The following is a 16,117-nucleotide window of genomic DNA, read 5'->3' as shown; positions in this document are numbered from 1 at the left end:
ATTCTTTTCTGCATGAAGGTGAATTAGGCAAATAATGTTCAATGTGATGCTGACTTCCTAGGTTCTTTTTTTTTTTTTTTTTGGCGGCTGGCTGGTGAGGAGATCCGAACCCTTGACCTTGGTGTTATAACACCGTACTCTAACCAACTGAGCAAACAGGCCAGATTACACACCAGTGAAATTTGTGATGAATCTCTGATGAGGAGTAAATTGATTCTTTTATCAAAAATGTGACAGGGTGGACAAACAAGGACAGATGGATTTTTCTGGATCAACTATTTGTAGATTGTACACAAAATTTATTGGCATTGTGACATTTCAGTGTCATAATGTACTGCATGTTTTATGAACATTATAAAGACTCCCAGATGGCTTGTGATTGCATTATGATTACAGTTTTTCTTTGTGACACTCAAAGGAAATAGTAAGCTCTGTACATATATTCTGAACTGGAGATAACCTATTTTAAGCAGAGCATAAACAGGATGTTTATGTATTGTGTCCCCTCCAGTTGGTAACTGGTTTCTTTTCACAGAGAACATCTCCTGTTCTGGTCTGACTGGGGTCATCATCCTCGGATCGAGCGAGCCAGCATGGATGGCAGTTTGCGCGCTGTTATTGTCCAGGACAAGGTCTACTGGCCCAGTGGCTTAACTATTGACTATCCCAACAGACTGCTGTACTTTATGGATGCCTATCTTAAGTACATAGACTTTTGTGATTATAATGGAAACCATCGGAAGCAGGTGGTAGCCAGTGGTTTGGTAAGTTGGAAGTGAGGAAACCAAATTAAAACTATAGTAGTGGCTAGGTAGAAAGCAGATAAGAGTATCAAGAAAACTAAGAAATTAATTTTTGAGTCATAGACATTATCAGGTCAATCCAGGAGATACCAACAACAGTGAGGGGCAATTCATCCTCTATCACTAATAGAAAAATAAGTCTTTATTCCAGTTCATTTCCAGTTCACAGTCTGATGGTGCCATATCCAGGAAGGATTAATAGCTCATGTGATTTAGTTGATCTGTACTGTAGATGCTAATCTGTTGCTGCTATACCTTTATGTTCACAAGTGTGATCGGCAAATGCAGAAAATATGTATTTTACGAAACAGCTGTTATTGGCTTCTGTGTAAGGTTGCCATTGTTTATAGTTCCTGTGACTTGAAGAGAACCTGGGAAGGCCTCCTACCTTCAGGAAATATACACCAAAAGTGTAACAGATTGATGTGAATCAGTGGGTGGCAGAAACAGATGGTGGACATAGCACTGGACAAGGACTGGGGATTGGCAGTAGAGATGAAGAACCTCTAACTAGGTTCTCTAGTTACATCCTCTCACTAGTGGGTGATCCGGATACGTCACCTTACTTTCTGTGCTTCAGGTTTTGTTTTCATTTGTAAAATGGATGCCCAGTGTAAGTATCAGGGTACACATGAAGGATAGATGACATGTGTATGTGTAAGTATTTTGGGTCGTATAGTGGGGTATAGGACAGGTGGCATAGTTTTGCCTGTCTCTTGCATAATTACTTCCCTGTGTCTTTGTGAAATAGTTAAATGCTGAAGGAAACCATCTTCTTGAGCAGATAGCTGCTTCTACTTAGTTCTCCTTGGCCCCTGAGCCTGGGTGAGGTCTCACTGTTCTATTCTGCTTCACAGATTCTGCAGCATCCCTATGCCCTAACTCTCTTTGAAGATTCCATGTACTGGGCTGACCATTCTACTCAGAAGGTTATGCAAGCCAACAAATGGCATGGGGGGAACCAGTCAGTTGTAATTTATAATATTCACTGGCCCCTTGGGATTGTTGCAGTTCATCCTGTGAAACAACCATTTGGTAAGAGAAACGTCCTGCCTGGGAATAGCTTTCAAATCTCTTTTGGGAATGCTAAATGCACAGTACTGCAGACCCGTTTGTTTAGGCAGTAAATTTCCCTGTTCTCTTTACTAACCACACCACTCCACACTTTCCCCTGTCCTAACAGTGCCATTACTTTTATTTACCATGGAAAACTCAAAGCTCGTGTATAACAAAAACACATCTGAATTGTATCATTTTATTCAGTAATTGGTTACTACATCTGTACCTATCTCTGAGTCTCAGTTTCCTCAGTTGACAAATATAATGTCTGGTGTAGACCAGATATTACATTAGATCCTATCACTACCACTCTGGTTTAAAGCAGCTTATTTTTAGGACTCATTTATTATGGCACCATTGCCTTGTAGGTGCTCTGCACCAAGTCATCCTAACGTGTGGTGTGGGTGGCTAGGTGACTAAAAGATTTGGTCTTGGTAGTGTTCTTTCTGGTTGGAGGGAAAATACATCACTAATTCTTCACTTATTCTTATCTCTTCAAAACCTTCAATAGTTTCTCATCGCCCTTCAGAGTCTGGCCCCTGCTCCTTCCCAGATCTCTTCTCCCACCTTCTCTTGCCACATTGGACTTCATCACGGCCTGGAAGCACCTGGCTACTTCCCACATCTGAACTTTTGCGTAACTCTTGCCTCTGCCTGGAACATCTCTCTTCCACATCTCTGCATGACTTGCTGCTTCATGTCATTTAGGATTCTGCTCAAATGTCACTTTCTCAGAGAAGCCCTCCTTGACCACCCTATCTAAAATAGCCACCCCTCTCATAATTTTTTTGCTCTTTACCCTTCCATTCTGAAATTACACACACACACACAAACACACACACACACACACAATTTATATGTTTAGTTCTGTCTGTTTCTGCTAGAATGTATACTCCATGTTTATAGTATCTGCAGGGCTTAGAATGGTGTTTGGTATGTAGTGAATGTTTAACATTGTTGGGGTGAGTGAATGGATGAATAATAAACTAACACAGTATATGTAATACGAATATATAGGATCTGGGGAATATCCAGTGAGCATAGGATGCACACAGGATCCTTCTTTTCAAGGAGTGGAAAAACACAGAGATGTCATCAGCAGAAAAATAAAAGATTATTATCTAACCAAAACTTGGACAACACTAGGTAAATGTCAAGGTCACATAGCAAACACACAACCTGGTTTCATTTGATGCGGAAAGGTCTCTTTTAGTTTAGGCAATGAGATGTATTATTTAGCATCATTTTTCTATTACTAAATTCCAAATTACTCAATGACTGTTCATAATCCGGTTTAGACTGAATTGTTTTGTGACGTTGGGTAAGTCACTCCTCCTTCTTGTGCATCTTATGAATTTTAAAATTCATGTTTGAAAGCACAATGCTAGGGAAGGGTAAAGTAGTTTAGGGAAAACAAAACAACAGAGGTAACTTAACATACTTGTGTCTCCAACTACTGGGGGCCTCTGGAAGAACAATAACAGCTTGACTCTGTGCACTTTAATGCAGAGGTCTTCCATTCACCAACACCTTCTTCTCTTCCTCATACAGGCATAAATTCATGTGCTTCTGCCCGCTGCAGCCATCTATGCCTGCTTTCTTCACGGGAGCCTTTCTACTCCTGTGCTTGTCCTTCGGGACTGCATCTCTCTCAGGATTCTGTGAATTGCTTGAGAGGTACAGTATGCTCTTTAAATGTGCTCTGAAGCTGGAGCCTGTGTAGTTTGTGCCAAGCAGTGGAAACTGTAAACCCACTTGTTACTGAGCATGTGCTGTATTCCCTTTGATTCAGCAGGTGGATTGTGTGTTGTGGGGTGATTTAATCGAGCACCTCAGTTGTAATATATAGTTTCTGTACGTGGAGCTAATGTCAGCTGTGCATGTGGTTGAACAATCTTTAACCTCATATCTTCTCTCAACCTGGCTACAGTTAGACTTTTCTGACAAGCTACAATAATGGGAAGTTTTAAATTCTGCACTTACGGAGTAAAAATTCTTTATGTTTGTGTAAGTATTGTGTCATTTCTACATTCGTAACCAATAGTCAGTGATGAGTATTCTAGCCTGGGTCTTCTGACTCCAATTTCAGTACCTTTACTATTACAATCTGATACTTGAAAAAGGAGAGTTGTCTCTGTATGAAATATTACAAGAGACGATTTGAGCAATTTAATCTTCATCTCATCCTAGAGATATTTTGCTGAATTGATTGAGGAAAAGATGTAGTCAATTCACAAAAGGTATTTCTTCTGGAGTGTTTACTTGTATAATAAACTCTTTTTAAAAATCATTCTCTGTTGCTTAAAAATCTAAAAAGTTACTCTAAACCCAAGTTTTTAAAATTTCTCAATGAAGAGGAGTGGATGTTTTGATATTGATAAAAATTGCTGTAAACAACTTAAAATTAAATGTTTAATGATAGCATATTCCTAAATTTAGAGAAAATAGAATCCTAATCTGGAGGAAAATTTAGTTTTTAAATGGAAAATAAGAACCAAATCCAGAAAGTTTATAGTGTTTTTAGATTGTGCAGATGTAAGATTACTTAAAATCAAATTCCATCAGCATGTAATATTGTACAGTGATACTTTTATGATGAAAGATTTTAATTACTGGTAATGCTTACAAAGGAATTGACATTTGCTATTTTTCTTCAGTGACTTATTATGCACCTAATCCTTGTTGACATTCTTTAATTTAGTGTGTCCTCAAAGTCTTTCAGGAGAAGATTAAACCTGGCTGTAGACATTCTGGACACCAAGCATTCTTTCACCACATTAAGATTGTTGAATTGTGCATTGGAGTTTGGTGTAATCAGTATTACTATCTGATGACAATTGATGTGTTAATTCCAAATAGAACCTTTTGTTGTTTTACAAATAATTCCAGTAGTGGTTATCCCATGGTTTGACTTTCCTGAGCTGGAACTTTTTCAGTGTTTCTCAGTTGGTTTCTGAGCACCAGTTGGGTAACTGAGTGCTAATATATGCTAACTAAAAAAAGGTTGCACTTTTTTTTTTTTTAAACAAGTTTAGAAGAGTTGTTAACATTTATATATGAAAACATTTTTTCTTTATTTAATTGCTCAGTAGCCTTTAAAATAGTGATTACTAAATATCTAGAATGTACTTGGAAGTGCTTTTGTGATACTGTTTAGTGAAAAAGCAGATATTGTCTAATATCAGCCTTGTAAAAACACACATTAAAAAAGTCTGGAAGAAAACACACACAAGTGACAACAGTGGTTATAGTTGGATAGGAGAATTATGGGATATTTTTTTCTTTTTTTTTCCTAGGCAAAGAACTTTATTAACCTTTGTTTCAAACTTTATTCCCAGGCTTCTTCAGCTTAATTAGCTGCAAAGAATGAATTGTGTATAAGCAAAAACTGAAAAGAGCTGCAGTGTCCAAAGGGCTTGGGCTTAAAGATATTAGAGATCTAGATTTTATCAGATCCTTAAACAAAACAATTTTAAAAAACAGTCATAATAATAGCAGCTCCCAGAAACTTCTTCAAGTTTTATCTTCTTCAGAAGTTCATCTAATTCAGTTTGCCTCATTCTTGGAAGGCTCATCAAAATTCTCCACAAGATCTGGAACTTCATCATCATCCTCCTCCTCTCCAGTAGCAAGTGGTGCTTTTCCATCCACAGATTGTTTAGGCAGAGCTTCAGCCAGTCTCCTTAAGCTGGTCAGACTGTCTGCACCAAGCTGGTTTAAGATGCTGGGTAGCATTTCTGCCAGCTGCTTTGTCTCTGCATGGCCTATAATGGTGAAAGTGTTCGCTGCCAGACTTGCCTGAACTTTAGGCAGTGTAGTGATGAAGAACATAGATTTCAGAGTCCAAGAAACCTGGTTGTGTGACGTTGGTTAAATTGTTTAATTTCCTTGTGCCTCATTTGTAAGTTGGGAGAGATAATTGTCTAAAAAGCAGGCTTACAAAGTTTCAGGGAGATAAATTAAGGGAGATAATATTTACCTGATGTATGCTGTGTGACGGATGCTCTTCATGAATGGAGGGGTGATTATTATGGTGATTGCAGTTGTTCAGAAGAGGGGTGACATGAAGCAGTTGAGAGAGAGAGCAAGGACCTAGGAGTTAATGGTCCAGGGTCTATGTCTTATTACACTGCTTCCTGCAGAAGTCACATAGTTCTCGCAAGTCTCATTTGCTCCAGTTGAAAACAACTTGCAAGCTTGTTGTGAAAGACTAAATGCTATATATTGTAGTACTTTGTAAAATATAAAACATTAATAACTGCAGAATTTACATTAAGTTTAATTTAAGTTTGTACTAAGTTAATAAATGCTGAGTTATTTTTCAGTAATAGAAATGACAGGAACAAAGAAAACCTAATGAGTAATAAATAAGCAAATAAGTGTCAAAATAATCCTGCTAAAGATGTAAAGCTTCCTAGATTTTCAAAATAATGAAAACATTATTATTAGGTCATGAAAGTTATGCAGTGATTAATCATTTTATACTTTGTGTTAATATGTGATATATCTTATATATGTATCTTAATAACACAAAAGTTTCCCTTTTCTCAGAGAGGAAAGGATTTTAAAATAAAACTCCACTCTTGAATTTCTTTCATTGTTTTGGCAGTACAGGGATACAAACCCTTGACCTTGGTGTTATAACACCATGCTCTAACCAACTGAACTAACTGGGCCGCCCCTTGAATTTCATTAATTTAGATTTTTTGATGATGGGACTATAGCCAGGATAAAGAATAAGTTATTTTTGATAAAAGGAACTTTTTTTTTTAAAATTATCTACTAAGGAGGCGAAGTGAACTAGTAGTTTAAGTAAGATATTGTGGGGGTGTTTAAGTTGTGGTGCATAGGTATTTTTGAGAACTTTAGAGGACACTATTTTCATATTTACTTATGTATCCATCTATGTATTCAGTCATTTAGTTAGCAAATATTAATAAGGAAACTTTTTGTTCTGTTTTGTTTTGGGAAGCTGGCCGGCATAGGGATCTAAACCCTTGACCTTGGTGTTACAAGGCAAGCTCTAACCAACTGGGCTAATCAGCCAGCTCCAGTTGGGGAACTATTTTATGACAGGTTCTATACCAGGCCCTGGGAACACAATAGTGAGCAAATCAGACACAATCATTGCCCTTGGGGAGTTAGAAACTAGTGGGGAAGACAGACATTTAAAAAATAACGACTGACAGGATTATAAATTGGATTTATTTATTAATGTCTCTAATAAATACTAGGCAACACTTTATAGTGTTGTTTTATTTTCTGAACATGCTTAGAACTAGTTGTTTACTAAGAATAGTCTAAAAGTTTTCTTTTGCATTTTTTTTGTGTGTGTGTAAAACCCCCACTCAGTCTTTCTGAATTAAGAAAGAGTAAGGTAAATACTAATGTGCCTTGGAAAATCCAGAGCACTGTGCATGCAGTTGGAGCTCTTGTGACCTAGGAGCCCACAGAAACCCTGTGGAAGGTCCATGATGGTCTGATAAAATATCTGCTGTGTGTTGTATTTATTGCTGCAATGCTGCAATGCCATTTTAGCACACATAATGGTAATCACATAGTGGTAACGAACAACCCACTGCCGTCCATTACTCTAAATGTTTGGGAATATGGGATATAATTTTAACTAATATTCTGCTCTTTTCACAGATGAGCAGCCTTTCTTAATAACAGCAAGACGCAGTGTAATTTTCGGAATCTCCCTTAATCCTGAGGTGATGAGCAATGATGCTATGGTTCCTATAACAGGGATACAGAATGGTTTTGATGTGGAATTTGATGACTCAGAGCAATTCATCTATTGGGTTGAGAATCCAGTAAGTTTTGAACAACATTCAAAGTGTATAACTTATTTTCCAAGAGCCTGTCTGCACTCTTGGCTTCTCATAGGCAAACTTTTGTTGGGTATGTAAAAGAGAAATGATCCAGAAATTAATCATTTTGTGTTTTTTGATTCAATGAGGGATATGAATGTGAGCTTGGCCTGGAGCAAAGATCAAAAAACTCTTAGGCAAATTTAAGCTATTGGGTATTATTTACTCATTCAGCAAGTATGTATTAGGTGCCTACAATTTGCTCTGCACTAAAGTTCCTACTTCTAACTGCAGAATACTGCCAAAAAGGAGCAGTCACAAAGCTTGTCCTAGAGGAGCCTTAAGCTAGTAGAAGATATTAGATTAACATAAAAATGATCACACCTCAAGACAAAAAATAGTAGTTCCCTAAGGGGATTCCAGGAAAGCATTTGATGTGGCTGCTGGGTCCTCCCTTCAGAAGCTTTGCCTCCCGGGTGAAAATGATCACTCCTCCAGTTCCCTTCCCCTTGGGACCCTTTCCTCACCCTTTAGGGAAGCAACCTGTGAGGATGGAGAAAGGGCAAGGAGAATACAAAGGAGGAAGAGAGGAGAGATCTTTTTGTTTGATGTTTGTCACCCTTATGTAAAATATACTCCTGGCCTTCTGAACCACATTTGTGACTTGCGTTTTTTTAAAATCACCCTTATGTCTGTGGTAGTTAAGAAATATTTCTATAGCCAATACCACAGGTAGCCTGAATGGCGAGGCTGTGTTTTCCTGTGGCACAGTTAAAATCAGTGGCATGATCCTTGGCTTGCTTTTTCTTTGAGTATGAGGAGTATCTGAGACACACAGCCACCAGCAGTAGCTGCAGTGAAGAAAGTGCTCTTCTGCAGAGGCTGTGGCCATGGAACAGCTCACCTGCCCTCGTCTTCCCTTCCAGGGTGAAATTCACAGGGTGAAAACAGATGGCACGGACAGGACAGTGTTTGCTCCTCTGACTCCTCTAACGGGGTCGTCTGTGAGCCTGGCCTTGGACTGGATATCAAAAAACCTTTATTACACCAATTCTGAAGCTCGATCCATCGAGGTAATGATTCCATAATAGTATTTACATAAACACTAGTTTCAGACTCATGTAAAATCTTTTCTTGAGAAATGTGATCATATGGGTTTTGGAGTTATTTTTAAATAGGAAGCAGAAGGGAAGAGATATTAGTGTTCATTATCAAAATCTCTGAAGCTAAGGAGGAAAACCACCTTAAAAACAAATTATTGAAACATTCTACTGCCCTATTTTGTTTCCTCCTAATTATCAATACGACCTCATTCGCATTAAAGGATTTTAGGTAACTTAAAAAATAATATATAAGAATATCAATAAAAATTATGTAAGGAATTCTGTATAAAGGGAAGATTATGGTAGGCAGGGAATTTTCACTATTTTTCCTCATCTAATTTTCAATGCCTTTTTAGTTCTCAACCAAATTTATAGGTTACCTCTGTTCTTAGATGGAAATCTTTCTGTGACTCCAATATAGTTTTTCAATAGTGAAACAGAAAGTAGAAACTTGATTCCAATTCTTCTGATACTCCCCTCTTTGAGATAAGTATTCGTTTTACTCTAATTCCCAGAAGAAATTCTAGATGGGGCTCGAGTATAAAATGAAGTAAATCAGAGGTAACTTGACTGGTGTTGATTTGCTCTACTGTCAGGCAAGGATAAAATGTATAAGGGATTATTAGTTCATAATGATTTTGAAAGTGAAACTTCCTAAAGCAAAGGGAGAGTTTTGTGAGAGGGGCAGCGTAAGCAGGGCCCTGTAGAGGGACAACGCATTGCTCTGGGTGGGCACCAGCTGGTAAGGCAGTTGCTCTTGGAGCACTCAGAAAGATCCATGCTAAAGATAGGAAAGCACGCAGCACCCCAGTGACTAATTTAGAGCAGATTCAATAGGAGGAGCTCACATGGGAGCAGTGCTTTACACTTTGTGGAGGTCTTTCACAAACATCATCTCATTTACTCCTCACAACATTCCCGAGGGCAGGCAAGTATAGCAGTCATTCACAACGAGAGGGAAATTTGCAATGTGCACAAATGCGAACCCACAGAATATCTCAAACCAGGAAGAACCGTCAGGTGTTGAGGGGACCCTGGGAGGCTCGTCTGGTTCAAGCCCTTTGTTTTTTACAAAAGAAACTGAGGCCCACAGAAGTTAAGAAATTGGCTAAATGGTCAGCTTCATTCCTGGGCAGTGGTCTATCTTTGCACTGTTATAAACCACAACCCCCTTTGACAGTGGCAGAAGATACTTTAACTGAAAATATCATCCTCCCATTAAAACATAAACATGAAATTTATTGCCTCTGACCCTTAATACCAAACTGACATCTCTCTAGAGTCCACTCAGTGCAACACTGTCTTAATTTCAAATGGCAATTAATATGCTTTTATTCTGTCTCTTGGTCTCTTGCTTGGTAAATGTGGTCTTCTCTTCTAAATCGATAGTTTTCCAAAAGCAGGGAACATGTCTTCTCCATCAGTGTTAGGTGCAATGAAAAAGCAGCCAGTTGGGGAATAACTGAGTGTGCATGTATGTGTGTTGGTAAGTCACTTTAACCACAGAAACCTAAGGTTTGTAATTGTGCCCCAGTTCAGAGAAGACTATGCGATTTGGAGTCCTAAGACCTGGCTTTAAGTCCAGCTTGCTTGCTCATTTTTTTCATTCATTCAACAAACAGCAGTAAATGCTTCCTATGGCTCAGTCCCGTGATGGGACCTGCATATTCAAAGATGAATGAAACATTTTTTTCTGCTTTTAAGTAGCCTGCACATCTGAGAAATTGATATGTACAAAAATACCCTTGCTCCAATGTGATAAGTGTGATAATAGCAGTGACTATAAAGCACTAGTGATGGGGGGCAGAGGTAAAAGTAAGAGTAGAGGGAATGGCAGTCTTTCTGGTAGCGATTAAGAAGTTGGGACAAGGCATCCCAGGCAGAGGAATGCTTGAATAAAGACCCTGAGATATGAAAATGTATTTTGTGACTGGGAATGGAACTGTATTTCCTCCAATCATGAGCTCTTTAACCTTGGACAAATTACTTCTCTAAGCTTGTGCTTTTTTATTCTATAAAGTGGGGTTAATAGCTCAGTAAGTCAAACTACTTCATATACTTATCTCATGAACACAGAGCACTGTTTCCGTCATTGTAGTTTACAGTCACACACCGTATAACATTTCCATCCATGATAGACCATATATATGTAGGACCCGTGCTAGGAGCAATAGGCTGCACCACATAGCTTAGGTGTGCAGTAGGCACATACCATCTGGGTTTGTGTAAGTACTCTATGATAGTGACACAGTGACGAAATCACCTAACTACGTATTTCTCAGAACATGTCTCTGTCTTTAAGTGATGCATGACCATATTTAGAATATCCATAAAAGACCTATAAGAATAATGATCCAAGAGTAGATTGCCCTTTTGATTTTTTTATTAGATTTTCCCTTAGGTGGAATAAATTGTAAGCAATTCTTCCTGGTGAATGTTAGGTTAATTAAGAAAATAGGAATAATGTTCACTTACTATTTACCTGTGTAATATTCCTTACAGCATAAGAGTAATTCACATTTAATTTCAACTTTAAAATAAGTGAGAAACATTGAAGAAATTGTTTTCCACTAGGGGTAGCTGTATGCCCACTCACTAAAAGAAATTTTGTAGCTGAAAAGTAAACCCTACAGAGTGGCTGTGTGACAGCTTGATATATTTCAGAAAACAAAGAAAGGAACTTTCCTTTGAACCAAAGAGATCCTGTGGCCTAGGAAAAGGAGAGAGACTGTAGCAGAAGGAGGCAAACTGAAAAGGGAAAAATTATCTTAGTCCAAGTAGGAGCAAAAGATACCAGACAGGAGAATAGTGAAAAATTTAGAGAGAGGAATGAGGGAGACAAGAAGGTGCGTGTGTGTGTGTGTGTGTGTGTGTGTGTGTGTGTGTGAGTGAGAGAGAGAGAGAGAGAAACACAAACACAGACAGACACATATCTGTGTGCATTCAAAAGCAATTTTATAGAAAAACTTTAATGCAAATCAATAGGCCTTTTATTAAGTTTCTTACTAGTTGTCTCTCAGACTGTCTCAGGTACATATTGAAATAGTCTTATTCCTATAAAAAACATGCTTCTAGTTCAATAATCCATTTCTATGTGCTGTATTAGAGTACTATTAAATTGTGATTTTAACAATAATAATTAAAAATAGACAACATTGGGAAAGCCACTAAATCTCTCTAGGCCTCTTTTTCATTATTCATAATATGGGCATAATAATGGTATCTACCTCACAGAATTGTTTGTGAGGATCAAATACGGTAATGCTTAGTCTAATGCCTGGTACACAGTAAATGACCAATAAATGCAATGTTAAAAAAAATAGGAGACAATTACTGAACACAGTTGTGCTGGGTGCTGTGCTAAGTGTTTTACCTATATTATTTCTTAGTCTCATGAGCTCTCTGCATAAGATACTGTTGAGAGGTGAATTTACTTGCCTTAGGTCATGTAGTCAAGACCTGGCAGGGCAGAGATTTGAACTTAAGTGTTTTAACTCAGGTTGTTGACTTGGAACATTCACTTTAAGTGAATTTGGACTGTTTTGATCAACTGTGTTTGCAGTGATGGGCCACTGAGTGCCATGGCTCAGTCATTGGGGTGCAGGAGACCTGTGGGGTTCCCACTTATCTTCTAGGATTTTCTCTTAGCTTTTCCTGAAGGCATTTTTGTAATTTCTCTAGGCAGAGGTTCTGTATGTCTATCTGTTTGAATCTTTCTTTTATCCATATAAATTTCCTTTTCTGAAATTTTAGGTAAATTGAAAAATAGGAATTTGAGAGGTGACTTTGCTTTTCTTACTCTCATTTTCTTCTGAGATGATTTCCTCATAGCTCTGAAATGCAGTTAGAGATTATCTGAAATGCAAACCCTCCCTTATTCATCCCTTATTGTGCTTTGGTATTTATTGCATATGTAAAGTTGCCTTCCTCTTAGCTTGCTTTCTTTCCCTTTATGAAACAGTTCTAATAAGTGATTTTATGCTATAGGTTTTGACACTTCGGGGAGATATCAGATACAGAAAAACACTGATTGCCAATGATAAGACAGGTCTTGGAGTTGGTTTTCCAATTGGCATAACTGTTGACCCTGCAAATGGGTGAGTGTTCATAAATGACACACATCTTCTATACAGCACCGTTCTTGTTAACGTCATGGTCTGACACGATGGAAGAATTCAAACATAGGACGTTTTCTGATTTTATATGTCAACATTTGAAAAATACAGGTCTCACTGAGAAAGAAATAGCACTGAGCTATATTCAATTTGAAGTATAGAATTTGTATTTTGTTCTATGTTCTTCAAGTTAATAACGCCGGACATAAAATTAATTCTAAACAAGCAAGAATTCCAGGAATTTGAAAATAGAATTATAAGAATGAACAATACATTCTGACTTTGAATGAACATGGAAAACTCTAAGGGGATAGGTAACATTTGCACCAGACCTTGAAGGGTGAGAAGGCTTCCAGTAGGTGGAGAAGGTCTGCAATCTCGGAGTGGTACCTGAGGCCAAGTGAGCAGTGAAGGCATAGAAGCATGTGGTATTTAGCATGATTGTGGTGAGGACCTGAATCAGAGGCTTAGAGTGGCAGGCAGTTGACCAGATGGGAGATACAGCAGCTAAAGTCATTTCGGGACAATTCATGGAGGGCCTTTATTGTCATGTTAAGGAACTTGTATTTATTCTCTTGAGTAATAAGGAGTCAGCAGAAAATGTTGAGGAAGGGAGTGATAGTACCAAATCAGTATATCAGAGAGATTGGTCAGGATTGGAGGGGAGAGAGGCCAGGGGCGGGGAGACCAGTTAGGAGAAAATGATCTTGATGGATATAGGGTAGACTCTTCTTGTCTGTTTGGTCAGTTGTTCATTTTGTTGATGTACTATACTGTATTCGAAACCGGAATAATTAATTGTAAAATACTAGCATTGATTTTTTTTTTTTTAAGAGAAAGCCATCTCATTCCAAGTGGATTTTGACTTTGTGTTTGAGAGTCATCAAATTCTTAGGCCTAGAAGGGCACTGAAGAAGTAATTTGCATTAGCTTTCTGCTTTGAATAAGAATGATATACAAACCAAACCCAATTTTTCACATTCAGCAAAAATTCCATTCTATGCTTGCTGGCTTATGCTAGTTTTCTGTTATCCTTTCTGGAAGAAGGAGCATCCTAGATGTAAAGTCCCACTTTTAAAACTTAATTTGTTCCTTATTGTTTTTCCTTTATCAGATATTTATTTATTGTGCACTTATTTTTGGATGGTATATTAGTTAGGATAGATTAACTGTTGAAGCAAATAAACTTTAAAATATATAATGGCACAAAGAAAGTAGAAGTTCGTCTTTCCTATGGGCAGCAGAGTGGGTGGGAGGAAGCTCTACTCCACATAGTCACTTAGGGTCCCAGGCAGATGGGGACTCTGCCATCTTCAGTGAGAGGCTTTCAAGGCCATTCTGGTTGTCAACATTTTTTGAGTGGTAAAGGAAAGAATATTCAAGAATGGAGGTTTTTATGGACCAGACCTACGAGTAGCACACACCACTTCTACTCACATATCTTGAGTTAAAATTCAGTTACATGACCACAGCTAAGTTCAAGGAAGGAAATGCAGTGGGGCTCTTTATGAAGAAAGAAGAGGAAGACATTAATTTCAGTAAGTGGAAGCAGTTTCTGCCATGGGGCCAAAGTGGGGAGTTTAGAGAGTAGGTACAAAGATGATTAAAGGCCTAATCTGCAATCTTTGTAACTTCAAGATTTATAGCTTAGTAAACAGGTTAAGACCTGTGTATAAATACCAATAACCCAGGTCCATATATGATTAAAACCCGTAAGAAAGGCTAAAAAAAAATTGGAATGATAGCGCTGCGGAGATGACTTTTCAGCTTGATGGAGGTGATGTCATTTGGACTGGCTTTGAAACACATATAGAATTTCACTTGGCAGAGCTGGCTTTGAAGATATCTCCCATGGTACGAGGGAAAGAAAGTTAAGAGCAATGGGACAGAAAAGTGAGGGTGCATTTGAATAACTGAGACCAGTCTAACTTGGTTGGGAGGCAAGTAGAGGAGCTTAGAATTTTGTCAGAGGAGGTATGAGGAGAAACAAGACAGAGACTTCTGTATAAAAGGTCTTGGATGCTCAGTAAAGAGCAAGTCTTAAGAAAGTTGTGGTCAGGGCCGGCCCCGTGGCTCACTCGGGAGAGTGCGGCGCAGGTAGTGCCGAGGCCGCAGGTTCAGATCCTATATAGGGATGGCCGGTGCACTCACTGGCTGAGCGTGGTGCAGACCACACCGTGCCAAGGGTTGCGATCCACTTACCGGTTAAAAAAAAAAAGAAAGTTGTGGTCAGGGCCGGCCCCGTGGCTCACTCGGGAGAGTGCGGCGCAGGTAGTGCCGAGGCCGCAGGTTCAGATCCTATATAGGGATGGCCGGTGCACTCACTGGCTGAGCGTGGTGCAGACCACACCGTGCCAAGGGTTGCGATCCACTTACCGGTTAAAAAAAAAAAGAAAGTTGTGGTCAGTGTTATTGAATCAATTGCTGCTGAAAAAATATCTCTGTTGATTATCACTAATATAAAGGGTTGAGGCAATTATAGAGCCTCTGGTGTCATCTGAGAGAGGATGTTCAATAGAGATAGAAAGGTATTAAAGAGTGTAAGCAAGGTGAAGAAATGTGACTACTCTTGTAAGAGTTTCATATTGACAAATTAAAGATAAACTTCTAAGTCAAAATTTATCAGAAAAATATGTTTTTTTGGAATAGGGAAACCCAAGCATATGTTTAGGATAAGATAAATGATCAATGATGAAGAAGTGATTGATTGAGAGTGAAAATTATGGGGAAAGAATAAGAAATTTATGAAGAATAAGAACAATTTGAAAGGGCCAGTATGGTAAACATTATATAAAGTCAGCTAGGATAAGATTCCTCAGCTAAGATTAGTTAGCTCAAGTTTTTGGACAATTCAGAATTCACAAGAGTTTTGTGCCACGTTCAGCACAAAACTGAATTGGGATGGAAAAGAAGAAAGAAAAAAAAAAATGGTAGGAACTCAGGGTTAGAGATTAGCAGGGAAAGCACAATGGGAGCTCAAGAGAATAAATAAGAATATTGCTGAAACTGTTACATATGAAGATCCAGGTATAGGGGGACTGGAGGTTTGGGAGTTCAGGCAGGGTTTAAGGGCAAAGAACAAGTTTAATAAAATAAAATTGGAGCAGAGAAAAGATGTAAGAGTTTGGTCAAAGCAGACAATTTCAGAGTTTGAGAACTTAGAGGTAGAGAAGTTTAGAGTTGAAGATGAGGTTCATGGGATGGGTGTATTGATTTGGTGGTGG

General features: G+C 38.4%; 1 protein-coding gene across 1 annotated transcript in view; it reads left to right on the top strand.

Moving 5' to 3' along the window:
* LRP2 (low density lipoprotein receptor-related protein 2) overlaps window positions 1-16,117 on the top strand; it is a 167,335-nt gene that overhangs the window by 69,048 nt on the left and 82,170 nt on the right. Inside the window, 6 exon segments of the mRNA XM_008592305.1 lie at window positions 536-764; window positions 1,661-1,838; window positions 3,414-3,539; window positions 7,512-7,678; window positions 8,602-8,748; window positions 12,766-12,875. Of these exon segments, the coding sequence (XP_008590527.1) occupies window positions 536-764; window positions 1,661-1,838; window positions 3,414-3,539; window positions 7,512-7,678; window positions 8,602-8,748; window positions 12,766-12,875 (957 nt within the window).

Source organism: Galeopterus variegatus, unplaced genomic scaffold (assembly GCF_000696425.1).
Source record: "Galeopterus variegatus unplaced genomic scaffold, G_variegatus-3.0.2 Scaffold12, whole genome shotgun sequence".
NCBI classification, from domain to species: domain Eukaryota; kingdom Metazoa; phylum Chordata; class Mammalia; order Dermoptera; family Cynocephalidae; genus Galeopterus; species Galeopterus variegatus.
The sequence above is the reverse complement of the archived record's forward strand: the minus strand, read 5'-3'. Positions and strand labels throughout refer to the sequence as shown.